Consider the following 20,616-nt stretch of genomic DNA (forward strand, 5'->3'; position numbering starts at 1 on the left):
TCCTTTGCATCGAGCCATTGCATTTGTTGGCGCTAAGGGCTCTGTCAGCGTTTCATTATAACCTCCTATTGTCAGGGGTTTAGAATTCAGCCATAAAAACTTGCACTGAGCTGGAACTTGGCACATACTGCTACCGCCAGGAAGTGAAGTTTGTACGTGAAATTGAAAAAACATCTGTTTGGCCATTTCTGAAGTGGTATGAGAGCAAAAACAGTAAAGATGCAGGTTTCTGATACTCTGCGTTGGCCGTCATGCAAGTCAACTTGACTGAGAGGTTTGACTTTATTTCTTTTTAACGTCTCTGGCAAGTGACTGCTCCGTGGCATGGCCCAGCCACATCAGACTGGTTTAAAAAATAAAATGAAAAATCAGAGAAGGGTGTTTTCAGACACAAGCAACTGAACTGACGAAATGGCATCCCCCTGAACTTTTAAATTTTTTTTATTTTAAAAAATTCTTTTGTATTTCCCAGAGAATTTGAGACTTAGCTGGGTAGAAATACAGGTCACGTGCTATTGTAATGAACTCCATGGGGTATTCAGTATTTTTGCAGTAGGGGATTTTATTGTAATGAATGCACTGTTTGGAATTCCATTCCCAGTCTGCAATTCCTTGAGACCGTTCCTCAGAAAAGGAAGGTGCAAGGGTTCTCACAGACCCAGTAGGAAACAAGAGGACATTCTCTGCTGTGTCTCCCACTCCCTTTGGGCAGGGCACCTTCCTCTTTCTATTTTGTGTATGCTCTCTTGTTTTAATGGGTGACTTGAAGACAGGGTGTTACTATTTTTCTTGTGGCAGTGCGACTGACTGATCAAAAAAGGATAGTGGAGGGCTTCCCTGGTGGCGCAGTGGTTGGGAGTCCGCCTGCCGGTGCGGGGGACGCGGGTTCGTGCCCCGGTCCGGGAGGATCCCGCATGCCGCGGAGCGGCTGGGCCCGTGAGCCATGGCTGCTGAGCCTGCGCGTCCGGAGCCTGTGCTCCGCGACGGGAGAGGCCACAGCAGTGAGAGGCCCGCATACTGCAAAAAAAAAAAAAGAAAAAAAAAAAAAAAAAGGATAGTGGAAGGAAGTTGTCACTTGCTGGAGTGGGAAGGGTCCCTTTCTACCGAATGAATTATCTAGTAAGAAACATCAAGCCATTCACACCAGATGGGCAATTTCATCCATCCATTCACTCTCTCTCTCACTCTCTCTCTCTCTCTCTCTCTCTCTCTCTCTCTTTCTGTCTCTCCACCCACATCCCACCCACTCCTTCCTGTCTTTTTTATCTCTCTCCCTCACCCATCGCCACACTAAACACTATATTGTTATATTAACGATTTTGATCTACAAAAATGAGAATTTCACATCGTTCAACCTTGTATGTATGGTTGAACATATGAAATTACACATTTTGGAACTAAAAAAGAGGTGGTTTCACACGGCTCAGCCTAATAATGTGTTATAAAGACACGAAATATTTTTAATATTATTGAATAATTTTAAAACATGATATCCTGAATCTGATGATGTATGATCTAGCCACATTTTTACTGTTTATTGGCAATGAACCCTTGAGTAAGTCATTTAATAACCCTTCATATCTTAGAAGGGAAAATGATACTAGTATAATAAATTCTATTAATAAATATATAAACATGTAAATTATATACATAATAAATTATTATGATTATTATATCCATATTATATGGTTGTGAGGGTCTGATTGGACTCTGTGTGAACATGCTTTTTAAGCTGTAAAGGTGGAATGTGATTGTAAATTACTCTTACTGTTGTGACCGTTATCATGTGACATTATTTACACAATGGCTCTTTTGCCCTTGTATCACTTGCAGGGGCTATTGAAGATGTGGTCCTTTCTGCACACAGGGGGTGCCCTCTCCACAGGGATGCATGGGAGAAATCTCTCCAGGGTCTCAGCCACAGAAAAATCAGGTTTCTCTTGAGCGGCTGCTACTACTACTACTACGACTGTTGCTACTACTAATACTGTGTGGACATACAATTTTATAACAAATCGTGTTTGTCTCTTTGCTTTACCATCTTGTAAGCCTCCGAACCAAGTTAGTGACTCCCTTGAACAGACAGAACGGCATCCATACTAACCCTTGGATTCATCTAATTTTCCGATACATACTTTTCTCTTTTATCTGTTTCTTATAGTTTCTATTTTACACTTTCACACTACCCATCTGACTATTAATATTCCCCCAGAACATTTTTTGGAACAAGAGAAGGGAAAAACAAGTAAGTAAGTAAATAAATAAATGAAGCAAGCAACAGTTTGTTTTCCTCGGCCCCTCTGATCTCATTGATCTAACTGGCCATCTGACAGGAGACCACGAAGAGCTCATGTCTCCGCAGCACCGAGATTTTAGTTGTCCTGGGAGAACCAGCCTCTGCTGCTTGGCTACTGTATCTTCACCGCACGTAGTAGAGTGTTGAGTGTAATGAATTGAACAGATAACCCAGAAGTAACTCCTGGATGTGTGTCCCCAGGGAACCACAGGCCCAAAGGCTGAGAGCGGTGGCCTCCAGGCCCTAGGCACCACTTCCCGATCTGCGGTAGAAATGGCCTTGACTCGCCCCCGATCCTGGCACGAGGGAACCGCTCTGGGCAGCAGCGCCTTGCAACAAGGCACAGCATTTCAAGGACACTCCACTCAGTCACTCAGACTCTCCGCGGTGGCTTCTCCGCCAGCCTGAAATATTCCCTAAGTAGCCTCATCTGCTCTCAGCCTCCTGGGCTCACTGTGCAAGGTCCCAGCTTAGCCCCCAAAGCCACCCGCACGAGTTTTCATAACTTCCTAGAACGTCTGGCTTGCTGCTGGCCCACAGATTAGGATAAGAGCCTCTGTCCCCATATATTACCCTGTCACCGGCAGTCACGTCCCGTCTCTCTGGAGGTACATAAGGGAGGGGAGAGCCGTGTAACAAAGTGAAGAGGGAGATGGTGTGTTACACAGAATCACCTGAAGTCATCAGCTCTGTGTCCAGATTCTTGTCCTGCTCCATTCTAGCTGTGTGATCTTGCACAAGTCAGTTAACTGCTGGGTACCTAAACTTCCTTGCCTATACTGACCTCAGAGAATTCTTGTGAAGATTAAATAAAACACTACATCTGAAAGTGCCTAATGAGGGGTGTACAGAATGTTAACTGAATTGGAATCTTAATTCCTCGCTCTCATCTACACGAGCCACATCTGTTGTTTCCCTGTAAAAAGGGCATCGTTTCACTCCTTTTCTCTCCCTTGAAAGGCTTTGAGTAACCAGATGAGCCCAAGTCCACTAAAGGAAAAGTGCAAAAGGCAGGAAGGACCACTCCTCCGTGAGTCAGTAGGATGTTGGAATGCTACTCTCCCTCAACAGGCTGAAGAGTAAAACCCAGGGATAGAGAGACAGGGAGAGCTGGAGGGATGGACAGGGCACTTACTTCCATAAGGGGAGCCTGTGGGGGAGCCGTTCAGAAATCCTGGAGATCCTGGGACACCCAGGTTGGCCATAGGGACGTTGCTGTAGCCATTCATACTGTTACTGGAGGTGCTGTAGTTAGACTGCTGAGGGGTGGAGCTGGAAGAATAGCCCCGCGGAGAGATGCTGCTTGTGTTGCGGATGTATCCTGGACAACAGAGAGAAAGCCCAGATAAATGAACCTGTACACACACACACACACACACACACACACACACACACACACAGAGCACAGGCCAAATATGGCAGCATAGGTCCACACGGCCCCCAGTCTATAGAACTCCAAGTTGACTGTGGGCTGTAGTGGAAAAGTCTGCAGTTTTGTCTTCAAACTTTTTATACCTTCCTGTCTCTTCCCCATCTCGCACAAAACCATATCCCTGTAATTCCCCCCTTCCTCCTCTTTAGCATTGGCAGTCAACATCTCCAACTCACACCAAGGAGTGAATGACTAACGGCCGTGTGCAGTGACACCTCCCAAGTCCTATTTCATGTAACGCTAGAGCCCTCTGAGATACTGATGGGTATCACTGAGAAAAGCATTCTGTGGTCAAATAAAGCTTGGCAGACGGTGCGCACCACAGCATATTGAAGATTCGTACATGAAGGGCCTGGAGAATAAATAAACCGGTTTAACTTTGCTAACCTAGTGTTTTCCCAAATTGAACATAACATAGCATCTTTTCTGGGTATGATGGGGAAAAGGCATCCTAATAACATTTCAGGAGGCACTAGGGCTCTGAAGTTCACAGCTACAGAAGTCTGAAGTTGTTACCATGCCCTGCTGTGTGGGGCGGGGAACGTTTTCATTTAAAATGCATTGATAAGTTCATCTAAATGGGCTGTTCTTTCGAAATAATGCCATTTGCAGCAACATGGATAACACCCGAGCTTACCCTACTAAGTGAAGTAAGTGGGAAAGAAAAAGACAAATACCATATGATATCACTTATATGTGGAATCTAAAACATGGCACAAATGAACCAATCTGGGAAACAGAAAGAGACTCACAGACATAGAGAACAGACTTGTGGTTACCAAGGTGGAGGGATGGATTGGGAGTTTGGGGTTAGTAGATGCAAACTGTTAACATTTAGGATGGATAAACAACAAGGTCCTACTGTAGAGCACATGGAACTATATCCAATCTCCTGGGATAAACCATAATGGAAAAGAATATCAAAAAGAATGTACATATGTGTATAACTGAGTCATTCTTCTGTACAGCAGAAATTAATGCAACACTGTAAATCAACTACACTTCAATTTTTAAAAATAAGTTAAGCAAATAAATAAATGGGCTGTTCTTTGACCAAAGACTTGGAAGCATCAGCAATTGAATGCACGGAGATCCAATCCAGAGTGGGGTGGGTCCTCCCCATACTTCTGAAAGCCCAGCACAGAGACCTCACCTAATCTATCCTGAAATAACCCACATAGGATAGCTGTCTCTAAAGCTATTTAAGAAATGACCCAAATTTAGGGGGAAAAAGAAAGGTAATAATATGCCCACCCATATTTCTGTAAGAAGAACTCACCCTGAACATGAGACTGAGGGGTTCCCTTGCAATGGATGATAGAATTAGAAACAAAACTATCCCAAGGTTAGGTACATCCGCAGAAACATGTGCTCCTTTTAAAAAATGATTTATGATACAATTTAGCACCGTAATAAAATCAACCCCGGTGACAAAAACCTTTACTCAATATGCTTCACATGTGAAAGCACTGTTAACTGTGTTGCTGTATTTATATGTTTGTATACATTTGCATATACGTATGAGATAATACACAAACAGAAGTTACCAAACAAATCTAAGCCATTCACCCTTGGGACTAGGAATTTGGGTGTGATTAACGATAAGAGCGAAATAACTCAGCTTCTTTCCATTATTCAGTTTGATGATCACAATAGCAGAGGTGTAGATTTTATTCAAATAATACCCGCAAATCCAGTAAACCTAAACTTTCCTAAATTCACAATACTTAATCTCATTCTTAAATGTTTCCAATTAAAGGATTCTGCCAGCCACCTAAAGAGCTCAAAGTCTAACAATACACCTAATGTTGAGATAATCCAATGACTGCATTGCTTATGTGGGACACACTCTTCTGATGGCATAAGAACCAAGCTTTAACTCCTTCCACTCCAGCAGAACCAACCTTTTAAATGTGTAAGGTGTTTGACTTTTGACTCTGAGAAAGGCAGTACCTTGATTATTTCCCTGCGTCGACTCCGAGATGCTGGCCCCAAGCTGGCTGCCATAAGCATTGATGCCCATCACACTGCTGTGAGCTGGGGAGCTGGAGAGAGCCGGGATCTGGCCGGGGTTCCTGGGGACACTGTACAGGGCTTCAGCGATGTCTGCGGCACGCTTCAAAATGATGTCCTACAAAGTGGCAGGTCGAGGTGAGTGTTTTTAATCGAGCAGTAAGAGTTAAGAGAGTGCAAAATGCGAGCACCTAACCTGGTTATTGTGTGGTGTCCCATAGAGCGCCTCCACCAGATCTGCAGCTCTTTTCAACAGCATTTCCTAGAAAAAGAAAAGAAAAGGGTGGGACATAAGCAAAGGTAAGACCCCAAATGGCCAACACAGGGGAAAATTAACATAGAAAAATCAAAAGTCCAGGCATCCCCCCAAAGTGTAAGTAACTAGCCAAGAGGTCCTGTATTTGGTTTGACAGGTAGAATATAATCACACGTATGAATCCCCCTATAAATGCATATCTACATGAAATACCTCTCGATAAAAGGGCTCCATAAATTGCTTGGCTACCAAAACAAAACACAACCAAATTAAGGGCAAAGTTGGCTAAAATTAATAACGTCATGGGAGTTCCATTAAAAACTACGTACAGACCGTTCCATTAAAAAAACCTGGTATTCTGATTAACCAAATAGTCTCAAAGTGATTGATTGACCTGAGTTTAGCTGCTTGCCAAGGAGTTGTCCAGAGTACTGAAATTATCTTGGCAATGCCTTCCGCAAAATTTTACTCTAATAAAGATGAATTCTTTCAGTAATATTTCCCCCTGTTCACTTTAACCAGAGAGAATTAGTAATCAGGACTCCCTTTCCTCTCATTTTGTCTTTTCCACCTTCTGTTTTTAACAGTCTTTTAAATTGCTATTAACCTACTTTCCAGATATCATCTAATTTAATGGCGGGGCTGGGGATTTTTCCAAGAGGAAAATAAAGGTGCGATGCAGAAGCAACTGCGGCACTTGAAGTTCACTCACACCACAGAAAAGAGAACATGGCATTTTATAATGTATGTGCTTAAAATGCAAATTAAAATGTTAAAATTTCATAATTTCTCATTAACTAATACCTAATAAATTGACGTATTTTTAAATAAAGAAAGCTAAAATAATGGGCCAGATTCACTGTATAATTTTTGTGAGCAAGTTCATTTGAAACGGATACATTTCGTAGAAATCATACATGGATGTGTTTCTCACTTCCTTAAATATCTGTGTACGTACTAGGCCTTCAGTGAATACTTGATTGTGGATTACTATGTTCCTGTTAATTACGGGTAAACAAAATTATGTTTAAATACAAAGGGATGGGAACTTATACTTTTAAGCACTTATACAATTATTTATTTTCATAAAGTTGGCAATGTTTTATAAGCTGAGTAACTGTAGTGTGTTTGTTTTATAGGCCCAAATTTTCAGATTTCATATTTCCTCAGAGATTGATCATAACATATTTTAGTTAGTAGATACTTTATGCGCATCTTGTATCTCCAGCTTAGCCAAATGTCAATGCCTAATTTAATTTTAAAGATACTTAAGTCTCTAGATTTATCTAACTTCGCTGAAATTCTCCAAGAAGGTTTTCACATGTCATTTTCCAAAGCATTTTACCTTAGCTAATCTCTCAGGATCTCCAGGATGCCTTGGGATGACTTTCTGCAGTCTCTGAAAGCCATAGTCTATGGTGGGTTCATTTAAGGCTGAAAAACAAAAGTCTTCTTTTTGAGTACATAAACTGGCCATAAAGCAAAGCTTCTAATTAAGTCTGCCATGGGTAACAGAAAGGTCTCCAAATTTCAGGATTGTTATAATTATTTTATCATTTCTGCCTTAAGTACACACACTTATCATTCTCTCCTCGCTCTCAAATAATCAGAAACATTACACAATCAACCCTATCCCATCCCAGTTTCTTAGGAAGACGATAAGGACCTTTACATGCTTTTCCCTTCTTCCCCAGTACACCTTCATCATCTAGTAATTCTCCTAAACATCACTTTTTCTTAATTATGCCCTTAAATATTTATGTTCATACATATATAAACCTGTGAGTTTATTCTCATAAAACCCTCTTCTTATGCGTAATCGACTTTAAGAATTTTCAATTATGTTTTGTTACACATACGTTCACTTCATGTCAGGCTTCACCAGATACTGCCAAGTTCCATAGGAGCAGAATTCACACTTATTTTGTTTTGCCACTGTGTTCTCATTGTTGGAGATAGAGCCTGGCACATAATAGGCACTTATTGTCAGCAATTGTAAAATGAATGAGTGAGGGAATGAATGAATGAATGAATTTTGGCATTTCTACTGTGCTAAAGAGTTTTGGGGGTTGATTCCTTTAGCCTTTGTCCTTCTTTCCTCTCCTCTACTTTTTAAAAATTTGTTGCTTATATTTTATGGTTTTAAAATTAATACATGATCAAAGTAAAGAAGAAGATATAAAGGGTAAGATAATAATCACCTCCACTCCCATTAGGCAGCAGTAAACACAGGAGGGTGTATTTCCTTTTTAATCTTTTTGCATATATGTTTTATAAATATTTGTTTCTTTTATTTGAACTCTCAAAGCAACACCTTTTATTTAAAGAAATTATTAAAAATTTTTACATATAGAAGCAAAAATAAAATCATCCATAATCTCACCGTTTTAGAGATGATCTGGGTTAACATTTTTGCTTATATCCTCCAAGATTTAAACACACACACATACTTAAAATTATTCAGAGCATACTATTCACACCATTACATAACCTACTTTTTATCCATTTATCAAATTTTTCCCTAGGTTATTAAATATTCTTTTATAACATTACTTAAAATTCCTGCATATTTTTCCACGACATGGTCTATAATTTATTTAAATGGCTTCCTAATGTTTGGCATTTAACGTGGTCCTAATTTCTCACTATTATAAAAATCAGAGCAAAAAGTATCCTTTGTGCATAACTTTAATTCTTTCAATTAGAAAATTCTAAGAATTAGAATTACCGGAGCAAAAATTATGATTTATATTTAAGGCCTTTCACACTTACTGTCCGACCCCTCCTCAGGAGAACATATAAATTTATACTCACTCCAGCAAGGCATGTGGTCATTTTAACTTACATTTCTTTATTCATCAGTGAGGCTGACGTTTTTTTCCTTATACTTGCCGATCATTTTAATTTTTTCTTTTATGAACTGCTTGTAATACTTTCTGCACTCTTTTCTATTGAGAATTAGGCCTTTTTTTTTTTTTTTTACTTGTAAAAACACTTTACATATTAATACTTTTAACACTCGGGCACCATGTTACAGCGTGATGTCCTAATTTGTCGTTAGGTATTACAGGTAGAAAGACCATCCCAACTCCAAGATCTGGCAAGTACACATTCACACACACACACACACACACACACACACACACACACACACACACACACACGGTGGGGGGGTGTTGCATATACATACATATACATATAACGAATTCTTTAGGTCCACCAGTAAAATGTGTACTGTTCATCGTACAGGTAATAAGTTTTTCGGTTTTCATTTTTTGCTATGTATTTCACTTTTTGTTGATTTTATTGTGAATATGATTACTCCCTCATCATATTTTCTAAGAGTTTTACTAGCGCCTAGAAACACTTTGGTGGTTATATGTCTGCACAGGCAGTGTGTGTGAGGGTAGTGTGTGGTAGTATATACTATAGTCATTAAGAGAATCAGCTTTCGAGTCGGGTAGATCTTGGGTTTAAATTCCAGCTCCGCCATTAACTTCTGTGAGCTTCTGTTTAAAATCCATCTCATGGGTTTGCTGTCAAAATTAAATGAAACAATGTATAGCATGCGCCCAGCACAGTTCTTTGCAGGCAAAAGATCTTAACCGATAGTAGTTCTCTCTCATTTTGTAACCAAACCCCTGACAGATGTACTTATTTTTTCTGTTCATTCTTAGGCTTGTACATTCAGAGCATCTATATGTGATGATCATTTTGTCTCCTTTTGATAAGTACATTAATTCCGTTTAGTTCTCTGAATCCCATTCTTGTATTGGCTAAAACTTCCCAAAAAGTGTCTGAAAAGAGGATGATAGTGGATATTCTTGCTTTTTTTCCTTTAAAGTGGGAATGACACTCACACTTCAACACCAAATGTGATGTTGGCTATTTGAGGTAGATACTAGTTATCATGTTTTGATAAGGGCTTTTATCAGGACTTCTTAGAATTTTAGGAAATTACAGTCATACGAATTTTCTCCCTGGACCAATTTAAATTGTATTTTAGAGTAGATTTCTCAATGTTTCACAATTAATCCTTGACTCATGGATGTGGTATATCATTTGCTCAGTATACTTCTGAATACAATTTGTTAATGTTTCCTTATGATTGCTGGTGGGAGGATGAAATCCACGACATTACTGAGAATAGCGCCTGGCACATTTTAAGCCCTCAACGAGCGTCTGTTACTATTCTTGTCGCCGGGGATTTGTGTGCCCATGTTAATAACTGGGACAGTGTGCGTGGTGTCGTCGGCTTCTGAATTTTTATTTTATACCAGCTTGGAAAAAAATAAATTGAGAAGCTTTCTGTATTTTATCCTATGCACTATAAAACTCATATTGCATGGATATTATCTCTTGATTCAAAGTTTGAAAGAACCCCCGTGAAACTGCTCTTGTCAAAGTCACCAATAACATCTTAGCCAAACCAAGAGGAAATTTTCCATTCTTATCTTAAACTCAAGTGAGCATTTGACACTGGGAAAAACTCTCCCGCTGGAAATACTTCCACTCATTGGCTTCCACGAACGCACGCTGCCCTGTTTCACCCAGGCAATCGCAGCCTACTTCGAGGACTGCGCTTCCTCTGCCCCTCTGATGCTCCTTGTTGCCGAGGCAGTCTTCTGCTTGCCGATACGTTCTTCCTCAGCCACCTCGTTAGTGCCCCCTGGATTCCCATGTCAGGCGACCTGCGATTGCAAATCTTTATCTCCAGTTCAGATAGCTTGCCCAAGATTCAGCCTTATTTATCCAAGTATTGGCTGGAAATGTCCACCTGGATGGCCCATAGACTCCTCCCATTCAAGACACCCCGACCTCATGCTACTCACACTGAATGGCCACGAGCCATCAAGAAATCATGCATTTCATTAAGATTTTAACTGTTTTAGCATAGACTCTACTATAGTATTTGTTTGAAATTTCTAATCTCCTAGTTAAGACCCTCCACACCATCCGTCACCCCGCACCAACTTTGTTACAACATTCGGAATAGTCCTGTTTCTAATTTCGTCTTCCTTTAGTTCCAGAGAGAATATCCTAAAATTTCTAGGTGATTGAGCATTAAACTCTTAATTATTTATTCTAATTAATTGCACTGGATTCAAAAAGGTGGCCTGCAGAATAATCTGCCTTTTGAAATTTATTAAGTTTCTTGTGAATTCATATTAGTCTTGTCTGTGTTCCACGGGAAATGCCTTCAATGTATTATTTAATCTATCTTTTTGATCATATTATTTAACATCTTTTATACATAATTGCTACTATAAATTTATCCTTCCACATGTTCCTTGTATGTCTAATAGGTTTTTAATGTATATGTTTTTCTCTAGTGATTAGCAAGACGCACATCCTATTTTAATTTAAAATAGTCCCTCTGGCTTTCTGTAGAAGTATTTTATTTTTCCTAATTGTTTGAGTCTATGGAGCCCCCCCCCTCACATATTAAAAAAAAACTGTTGGGCTTCCCTGGTGGCTCAGTGGTTGAGAGTCCGCCTGCCGATGCAGGGGATATGGGTTCGTGCCCCGGTCCCGGAAGATCCCACGTGCCGCGGAGCAGCTGGGCCCGTGAGCCGTGGCCGCTGAGCCTGTGCGTCCGGAGCCTGTGCTCCCCAACGGGAGAGGCCCAAGTACCGCAAAAAAAAAAACAACACTGTTGCTTACCCTTAATTTCCCCACCTCATTCTCTGTACTTCTGCATTTTTGTTGATGGTTGATCCTCTTCGGCCAATATTCCTATTATTAGATTTTCTATGATCTGTCCCTTTAAGACATTAATTCTCATGTGTATGTTAAGCTTTGTCATCGTATTAACAATAATTCAGATACTATATGTTTAACCGCTTTCTCTGCTGACCAGGGGTCCTGAGGTGCCATAACTTTTCCTTTCTTGCATTCCTCACCGATCAGTTCTCCAGTAGTCGGGTTACCTCAGTAGGAATAAGAACTGAATTCTGTCAGGGCCCTTGAAATAAGAGAATGTCTTTCTGTTTTCCTCACATGTTAATGACAACTTCTCTGGACATGGAATTGTTGAGTGTACTCTTTCCATTCAAGATCTAGTTTCTGCTGTGTCGCTTGTTCTCACTCGGGGGGAGGGATCTGGGAGGCTTTGTCAGGGTTTCCCCCATTATTTCCTGGCCCAGCTCTTCTTTTCCCACGAGCGGAATGTCACACATCCTCCAACACAACCCCATCTGCACACATCAGCACAATGGCACAAAATTTCTGGCATATTGATGAGACCAGCCTAGCTTCACGCACGAATACCAGATTTCCCTTATTTTTATGTTTTCTTGAAAATATTCTCCAATATATCCTGGGGATGGGGGCCGATTAAACACTTGTACTCAGATTACCATCTTACCCAGAAACACATGTAAGAATAGCTGTGTGTATAATTGGAATCATTCCGTAAACTGTTTTTTTTTTTTTCTTTCTCCACTTAGCACTATAATGTCAGCAATTTTTGAAGACTTTTTCTTTAATAGTAGGATTTTTAGTGGCTATAATACTCAATAATGAAAATTGTGACGATCTCTGTTAGAATGAAGGTTTTACTATGTTACAGGCGTTATGCTAACGCCTTTTACATATATTAGCTCATTCAATCCTCATTACAACCCTAAGACATGGATTTTATCCCCATTTTAAATGCACCTCCAGGCAGTAAAGGTGGGATCTGTACCCTGGATTCTATAACCTCAAGGCCTGTGCTCTTCACCTTTTCTGCTGTAGAGCCAGAGATGTCATTCCAAGCCCCCGCTAGATATGCCAGCAGCCCCCGGGCCAAAGGCTACCACCCCTCTGGCCTTCGCTGCTGGACTGGAGTTGGCCAAGGGCAGAGTGTTGAAAGTGGCCGTGCTACCCTCTGCTCCCACCCAGCCACTCCCTGCGCCCCCTGCCCCCTCCTCAGACTCCTTCTGCAGCTTCTAGCAAAGGGCAGGTCAGAAAGTGCAGACCTGCCCAGAACACTGAGGGAGAGAGAAGCCCCATTTGGTATCAATCAGCAAACACAAACAGCGTCCCAGCGCTGCGGGGTGAGCAGACATAGTGAAAAAAATGGTCTAGATCAATCATAGCCTCGTCTTTTTTCAAATATGCACCACCTCATTACCTAAGATGCTGATTTTCTTACATGGAGAAAACGGAAATTTTAAACATGGGTACACTCGCACCGCGCTGAGCATAAAGTACGGGAATAGCCCATAAGGCAGGGAATCGAGCCGCCCTCCCCAAGGCCCCCGCTGTCTCCGTGACTGTCCTTGTCCCTCCTCTTCCAGCTGCATGGGCGACAGGTTCTCGCTCCCTCTCACCAGGGCTCTGGCGGTCCACCCTCAGCCGCCACTAACCTCCTTACTCCTCGGTCCTTCCTGCTGCCCACAGAGGGATCTGCTAAAGCTGGGCTCTGATCGGCGCGCGTAATGCTTCCTCTCTCTCATAGACGTTATCACACGGTTGTACCCACCGTTTTCCCTGTTAGATGAAAACCCCCAGGACACAAGGGTGATGTCTGGTTCATCTTGTCTGCCCCCCGCTCCTCGCTCCCCACCTAAGTCAGAAATAGCAGATTCTCCTGACCACACTGGGTTAGCAATTCACGTTTTAAACTGAATAAGCAACACAGACGTCGTACTCGTCTATTTCAAGATGAGAAAGGCAGTGACACACACCGTCACGTATATCTGTATGGACAGGGAATCATCGCACGGATATGCCTGTGAACAAACACACACACACACACACACACACACACACACACACACACACACACACACACACACACACACACACACACACACACACACACACACACACACCATGCCACTTAAGTGCAATTGTGAAGTAAAAATCATGAAGTCCAAACCGTTTACTCCACACCAAACTGTAAGAGGAAAAATCAGTCAGTCCCTCAAGGGTTCAGCCTTCAAAACACCAGGATTGCATTGGACAACTTTTACTCTGGTTCCAAACTCACGTCGCATCGGACCAGTTGTTTGGCCTCCTATCGCTTCAGCCTCACCTTGAGTCCCAACTTCCCCCCTCCCCCCTCCCTGGGTGTTCTCTGACTTTTCAGGCCTGGTGGGAGCCCAGTAAACCTCAATTAGCTAATGAGCTACCCGAGACCAGCACCGAGACTGTCTCTAAGGGCCAACCAGATCATTAACTGCCATCATCAGTGTGAATTTACAGCCTCTGCTACCACATGGAGCGGGGATGGTGTGAAGTCCTGCCAGCCCCTTGGCTGACGGGGCCATAGAGAAATGCTGGCAAGGCAAAAACACAGTAAATTAAAAATATGCTTCAATGTATAGGCTCTATTTATCTATGTCTTTCTTTAGTAACATAACATTAAGGTAAAAGGTCATATCCCCACTGAAATATAATTTATATTTACCTTTTATTAAATAATTATGGCATGGCATGAAGTTAAATATTACAGAAGCTAATCAAGGGGGAATTCAATAGAGAAAACTCAGACATGAGAATTTCGCCTTTGCTATACATAGAATGTCTTAATCCTCCACTGGGAGTCATTCGGGTTTGCTTAAGGAGTTTAATAATACACATTTCAACTGCCACAGAATCTAAATCCCATTTGGATCAGCCTTGGAAAAACTTCATCAATACCTTGAGATTTCATAATATTTCTCCCGAGAGCTTGGATCTTACGTGTCATTTCTTATTTTGACTGCAGGGATAATATATGAGGTTACTTACGTATCTTGGACCCAACGACTAGATATAAACTATAAGCAACGTGTGAAGGGTTCCTTTTATAAGTAAATAGTATTTAACTAAAAATATTTAACCCTGGGAACCACTCATTTAAAAAAAGGCTGGCTGTTGCTCAACATTAATTTTCCCAAAGCGTTGGTGAGATGGATAAATTCTATATGATTGTTTTTCCTTGGGAGGAGTCACAGAGAGAAGATAATGCTTACCCCAGCTTATGCCTCTACTTCTGTTTCCCAGAAATAGAGGGAACACTGGCTAACATGGAAAGGGGACTCCTGGCTAGAGTTCTGGTCAACCCTCAACAAAGACAGTGTTGACTTTGCAGGTAGGCGGTCACTTCTGCCATTGACCAGCAGAAGTACTTAGCACAAAGGCGGCATTATCAAGGGCCGATTGAGTTCCTTTACAGAACTTTGAGAGGAGGCCAAGAAGACGATGGGGTGAGGGAGATCTGAGTGTTCTGGCAGGCTGCCACTCTGGGATGCTGGCCTGGGTTGCAGCTTTCCTCACTAGTAAGTCTTCAGTTGGAGCCTAGGACATTACAGAGTCTATGGATGGCCATCAAGAGGCCGAGCCAACAAACGTCTAGAAGTCCGAGCCTAGTTGTGTGTCTGCAGCAAAGGATCTTCACTTCTATCACAGAGACCATGGGCCACTAAGGGGTCCAGGCCACAGAACTAGACGATCTCTCCAGTCCTAAGTCTCAAGTCCAACCTTCTCCAAGAATAAAGAAAGCAACGGAGAAAGAATCCTGCTCAAGAAAACGAAAATCTATGTAACGTGACTGCCAGATCAGAGGATGGACTTTTTTTTTTTTTTTTTCTCACTGCTGTGGCCTCTCCCGTTGCGGAGCACAGGCTCCGGACGCGCAGGCTCAGCGGCCACGGCTCACGGGCCCAGCCGCTCCGCGGCACGTGGGATCTTCCCGGACCGGGGCTCGAACCCGCGCATCCCCTGCATCGGCAGGCGGACTCTCAACCACTGCGCCACCGGGGAAGCCCAGAAGATGGACTTTGCTGTGCCAGCTGAGGAGAAAACATGCGTGAGGAACACCGCTCCCTACAGCTCTGGTCAAAGACAGTTACTCTCTATTGACAGGACAGGAAGGAGTACAACAGCCTTGTTTGCCTGGGGAGGAATCTGCATGCACACAGACTAGCTCCTGCCCTCGTGCCACCTTTAGGATGTCTCCATTCTGCTCTTCCCTCAGTGTCTGTGTCTTCAGAGTGCTTTGATCTTAACGTATTGATTCCTGTGAGGTCTGCCTTCTTTGTGCTATGATTTTGGTTCCTCTCTTTCTCTCCCAGTCCTTCCAATTTTCTCGTCTATTCATCTACCTTCTGCCATACTCCTCAGGTGTCCAAGATTCAAGGCTGTGTTCAATTGGCATTTTAATGCTCCCAAATTAAATAGTTTCATAGCATTTGATGGTGTGGTGGAGATAAAGCTGGCCTTTTCCTGGGATGCCTTAATTCCTAACCCTGACCAATCACACCACCTCCAAGGGCAGGTGGACTTTGCTTTATGTCTCTGCAAAAACAAAAGGTTGGGCTAACTGGCCTCTAAGACCCCTTGTAAGCTCTTGCATTATATGATCCTAAGACTGTTACTTATTTGGTGCAATGAAATTCTTCCTTGAGAAGTGGAGATGGGTGGAGTTGAGGCCAAGGGCTGTTGAATTAAGTTGTCTTTAACCTTTGCTACACTGAAATCTCTCCCTACGTCCATTTGTTTCAATGTAGCAAAGGTTCAGTGTCACCAATGTAAAAAGAAAAAGAACAAAGATAATATAGGAACACATTATTAAGAGGTGGTACCTGCCTTTGTGGACACAGGAATGAGAACACGAGGTGAGAAATAGCAGTGCACAAGTGAAAGATTAGAGGAAGCCTTTGATATTTAATTTTAAATGAAATATTAATTTAATATTTAATTACGCTTTGGTTTCAAGAAAAACTGCAGCAGCAAGACAGATTGTTTGAAGAAGGGAGTAATATACATGGTTAAGGAGACAACTGTAAAAATTAAAGATAAATTTCAAGGGTAAATCTAAATGCCACCACGGAGCAGTTATGAATATGCTCTGCTCTCTGTAATGCGTATTTAGAATATTATAGCTGAGACCACCAGGCCATTAAGAGGCTGTGATGTCTCTAGTGAAACAACAGCCCCTATTCTGGGGCCTCCAACGGAGACGACATTCCTCAGACTCGGCCGAATGATGGATCCGAATTTTACGGACAGTGGGAGTTTTAACTTCAGTAAAGCTACAGGCTACCAGGAGGGCTCTTCATGCAACCTGTTTCTAGTGCAAACCGGGAACAACTGGTACTTGGGCCCCTTTATGATATCCGAATTGGGTATTTTTAAGTAAAAATCAGATTCACTTCTTAAATGAGATTTTTCTTTTCAGGATAATGCTATAAGAAAAAAAAAGGAGAAATGTGAAGTGGGTGAGCTGTTGACAGTTGCCATCCAGCGTGCACGTCTGTGCAGTGCGGGTCAGTGGAAGCAGGACCCCACGCCCCGTGCCCAGCCTCGGGGAGGAGGCTATACGGGGTATGAGGTGGGCGGCAGGGCTGTGGAAATATCTAGGCCTCCCATTTCTCCTCCGAGCTGCTGCCTGGTTTGGGCCCTTTTCTTGTTGATTAATGCTTTCGCCCAAATAATGAACAGGGAAATCAAATGCATTTGTTTGTGCTAAAGGACTTGAGGACACGGGGAGGGGGAAGGGTAAGCTGTGACGAAGTGAGAGAGTGGCATGGACATATATACGCTACCAAACGTAAAACAGATAGCTAGTGGGAAGCAGCCGCATAGCACAGGGAGATCAGCTCGGTGCTCTGTGACCACCTAGAGGGGTGGCATAGGGAGGGTGGGAGGGAGGGAGACGCAAGAGGGAAGAGATATGGGGATACATGTATATGTATAGCTGATTCACTTTGTTATACAGCAGAAACTAGCACAACATTGTAAAGCAATGATACTCCAATAAAGATATTTTTTTTTAAAAAAAGTAAAACATAAGAATTGTTCTGGGAAGGAGGTGAGTTGACATGGATCCTTTGGCTTCTACTTGTGTCTCCATAGCCAGGGTGTTCTGTCGGCTTCTAAGTTCACTGCACACCTTGGGAAGCAGCTCCTGAGCCTGCACCTGGGCCAGCTGGGCCCTGTCGGCCTCTCCTCGGAAAGCCTGTTTCCCCTCCAACCCACGTGCAAACAGCACCCGTGCTCTCGGGCCGCCTTGGCCTCTACTCTGTCACCTAAAAACCCTGATTTCTAATCTTGACCCAGATATGAAAGGCGTGATATGGTGGGTCTTTCAAGAAGAAGCCACCTTTTACAGAAGAGAAGGCATGCAAAAGCAAGTCCACCCTTGATCAAACAGCAGTGAGGAAGGAAGCTACCAAGAACTCATCCCAGGAACTCTGTACCCCACAGCCAAGCACTTAGAATAGTATGTTTTGCTCATATTTGTATATTCCTGTACAAAATACATTTGCATATCTATGTAATTTCATCCTCCCCGTAAGATAGGTATCTTCCTATTTTTTAGGTTAGAAAACTAAGGTGAAGTATAGTTAGGTGATTTGCTGGAAAGTTCAGACTCAAATTCAGACCTCTAAACTGTGTCACTGACTGTCTTCCATTCCAATGCTAAGTTTTCTCAAGTTTAATAACAAACTGGAGTTCATACTTTTATGCCTTCTGCAATTTCAGTTATTCATGAAGAGGATAATTTCTATGACTTCTAGGGAATTCAAAGCACTTCATGGGCTCTAAGCCTACATATCACACTGAAATAGAAATATCCATTTAGCAATCTGGAACACCAGGGCACGAGTAAGGCAACCTCTGAGGCCCCCTCCATGCTCACTGGCCAGGCCTGTCTCCCGTGCACCTCCTCAGAGTAACAGCCAGAGAGACAAGGCCACTGGCATTTGCCAAGTAAAACTCCGGATGAAGCCAAATAATGGCCTTAGCGTGATTTCGTCGAAGAAGCTATACACCATTGGTAAATAGCACAGTTCAGTGGTTAAGAGCACAACTTTGGGATAAGGCTGCTATGTTCGGACCCAGCTCGGTGACCTTAGGCAGCAGGACTCTCATCTATAAAGTTGAGATATGAATGGAACCATTGACATGGGAAAAGGTGGTGATTATATGAGCTCAAAAGACAGAGCCTGGCCCTACGTGCTCAGTAGATGACAGACGTCATCACTGAAGTACTAGCATCATTTTTTTTTCTTAGAAGTTCTGTCGGAACTTAACCAGCAATCAAATGTGAGACCCAGACTCTGCAGAAGGTCATAGGAAGATCCTGAAAAGCTGTGCACATCTGCCCCCATACCCTCAGTGACCTGCCATCCACTCATGCATCATGATTTTTCACTGGTTTCTGTGGACGGTACAGATTTTACAATTGTAGATGGTGGAAATTCTACCCCCAAATGCCTTGTTCCAGACTTTCTCTCCCTGCATCCTCAAGACAGACAAGAAGTATACTGAACAACCGATAACCATGGTCCCATTGGGTGCCCCTACCAGGATTATATTTCTGCACTGCCAGTTTTTTGTAGAAAAGTCTTCAAGGGGTGTAGGGGATCTCTTCCCCCCCTAAGCCTTGGCTGGTACCATCTCTAGGTCTCAGACCAGACAGAGGAAATGGGACCTTTCCTGATGAGCTAGATTCTGGTGTGGATCTCTTGACTCTGCAGCAGCAGGCTGCACTTTAGCAAATCGTGGTCGGAGGAAAACAGACCTGCAAAGTCACATGTGTGAAGAAAACGTGTTGCTTTTCAGAGCCCTGATGTTGTTTATGCTGTACTTGGCAGCAACAACTGTGGAAAGCTGATTACTGTGTTTTGTCTAATTATACCAGGTAAGTTCCATCTAACAGGCTTGGGCTTACTGTGGTGGTGCATCCTTGGACACAGGAACCATCAACAGTTGGACCATGAACCATAAGATGTGTGTGGTGGGGTGGCGGCTGAGGGAGGGGAGGTTTTCTGGAGGCTGCCTCCCTACCTCCTCCTTTTTGAGTCTCTTTCTAGAAGATTCCACCTAAGAGTCAATACTATCGCGTGCGTGGTGTAATGACTCAGTCTCAAAAGAACCGCCCCACGTTGTCGAATACTTTACAAGCCAGGAAGTCACTGCAGCAGCCTGATGAGCAGGACTCAGGTTTCCCAAACTCATTTCTTTGTTTAAAACACAGATTCTCAGACCCTCCCAGAAGAGTACAACTCGATATGTCTGGAGCGGGGCCCGGCATGATCCTTATCCTCAGCCAAATTCGGGAAGCATCTATGGGTCCTAGTCTAATTAGCACCAGAGCTTTACAGATGAAGAAAATGAGGCTCAGAGAGGTCAGGTGACTTGACAAAAGGACAAACGAGACACGGATGACACAGCCCACATCCAAAAGCAGGTCTTGTGGCTGAGTCCGCTGCCCCTCTTAGATTCCATCCCATCCCGGAATCTCACTCCATCCCCACTAAAACCCTCTAGGTTCCCTCTAGGTTCAGGGTTTCCCTTTCCTCTGGAATCAATGTGATATTTTCCACCTCACCACGGAGCTGAGTGTTGTGTCTCAGGCTTCAGTGGGCTCTGAAGCATCTTCCTGTCGTAGCACTGGTTGGGACTGGAGGAGCTGATTCCCAAGGGGCTCGCAACATGTGGCTCTGAGGCCAGGCTGGCCGGAACGCCTCGCAGGGAGACGGCCACCACGATCCTGAAGGGTCTCTGGAGGAGGCCCCAGCCCCATCTCCAGTCACCGCGGGGAAGCCACTGCCTTTCCAGCTGTTGGTCTAAGATTCCCAATGGGTTGTAAATTAGCTTGACATGTTAGTGGCTGCTAGCTGAGTGGACCAGAAAAGA

At 43.0% G+C, this 20,616-nt stretch overlaps 1 protein-coding gene across 1 annotated transcript in view; it reads right to left on the reverse strand.

The window, feature by feature from the left end:
* The window catches only part of EBF2 (EBF transcription factor 2), a 203,375-nt gene that overhangs the window by 13,648 nt on the left and 169,111 nt on the right, over nucleotides 1-20,616 (reverse strand). Inside the window, exons 11-14 of the mRNA XM_059071725.2 lie at nucleotides 7,343-7,431; nucleotides 5,938-6,003; nucleotides 5,682-5,859; nucleotides 3,432-3,617 (exon numbers count right to left, since the gene is read on the reverse strand). Of these exons, the coding sequence (XP_058927708.1) occupies nucleotides 3,432-3,617; nucleotides 5,682-5,859; nucleotides 5,938-6,003; nucleotides 7,343-7,431 (519 nt within the window). The remainder of the gene's footprint in view (nucleotides 1-3,431; nucleotides 3,618-5,681; nucleotides 5,860-5,937; nucleotides 6,004-7,342; nucleotides 7,432-20,616) is intronic.

Source organism: Kogia breviceps, chromosome 8 (assembly GCF_026419965.1).
Source record: "Kogia breviceps isolate mKogBre1 chromosome 8, mKogBre1 haplotype 1, whole genome shotgun sequence".
In the NCBI taxonomy this organism is placed as follows: Eukaryota; Metazoa; Chordata; class Mammalia; order Artiodactyla; family Physeteridae; genus Kogia; species Kogia breviceps.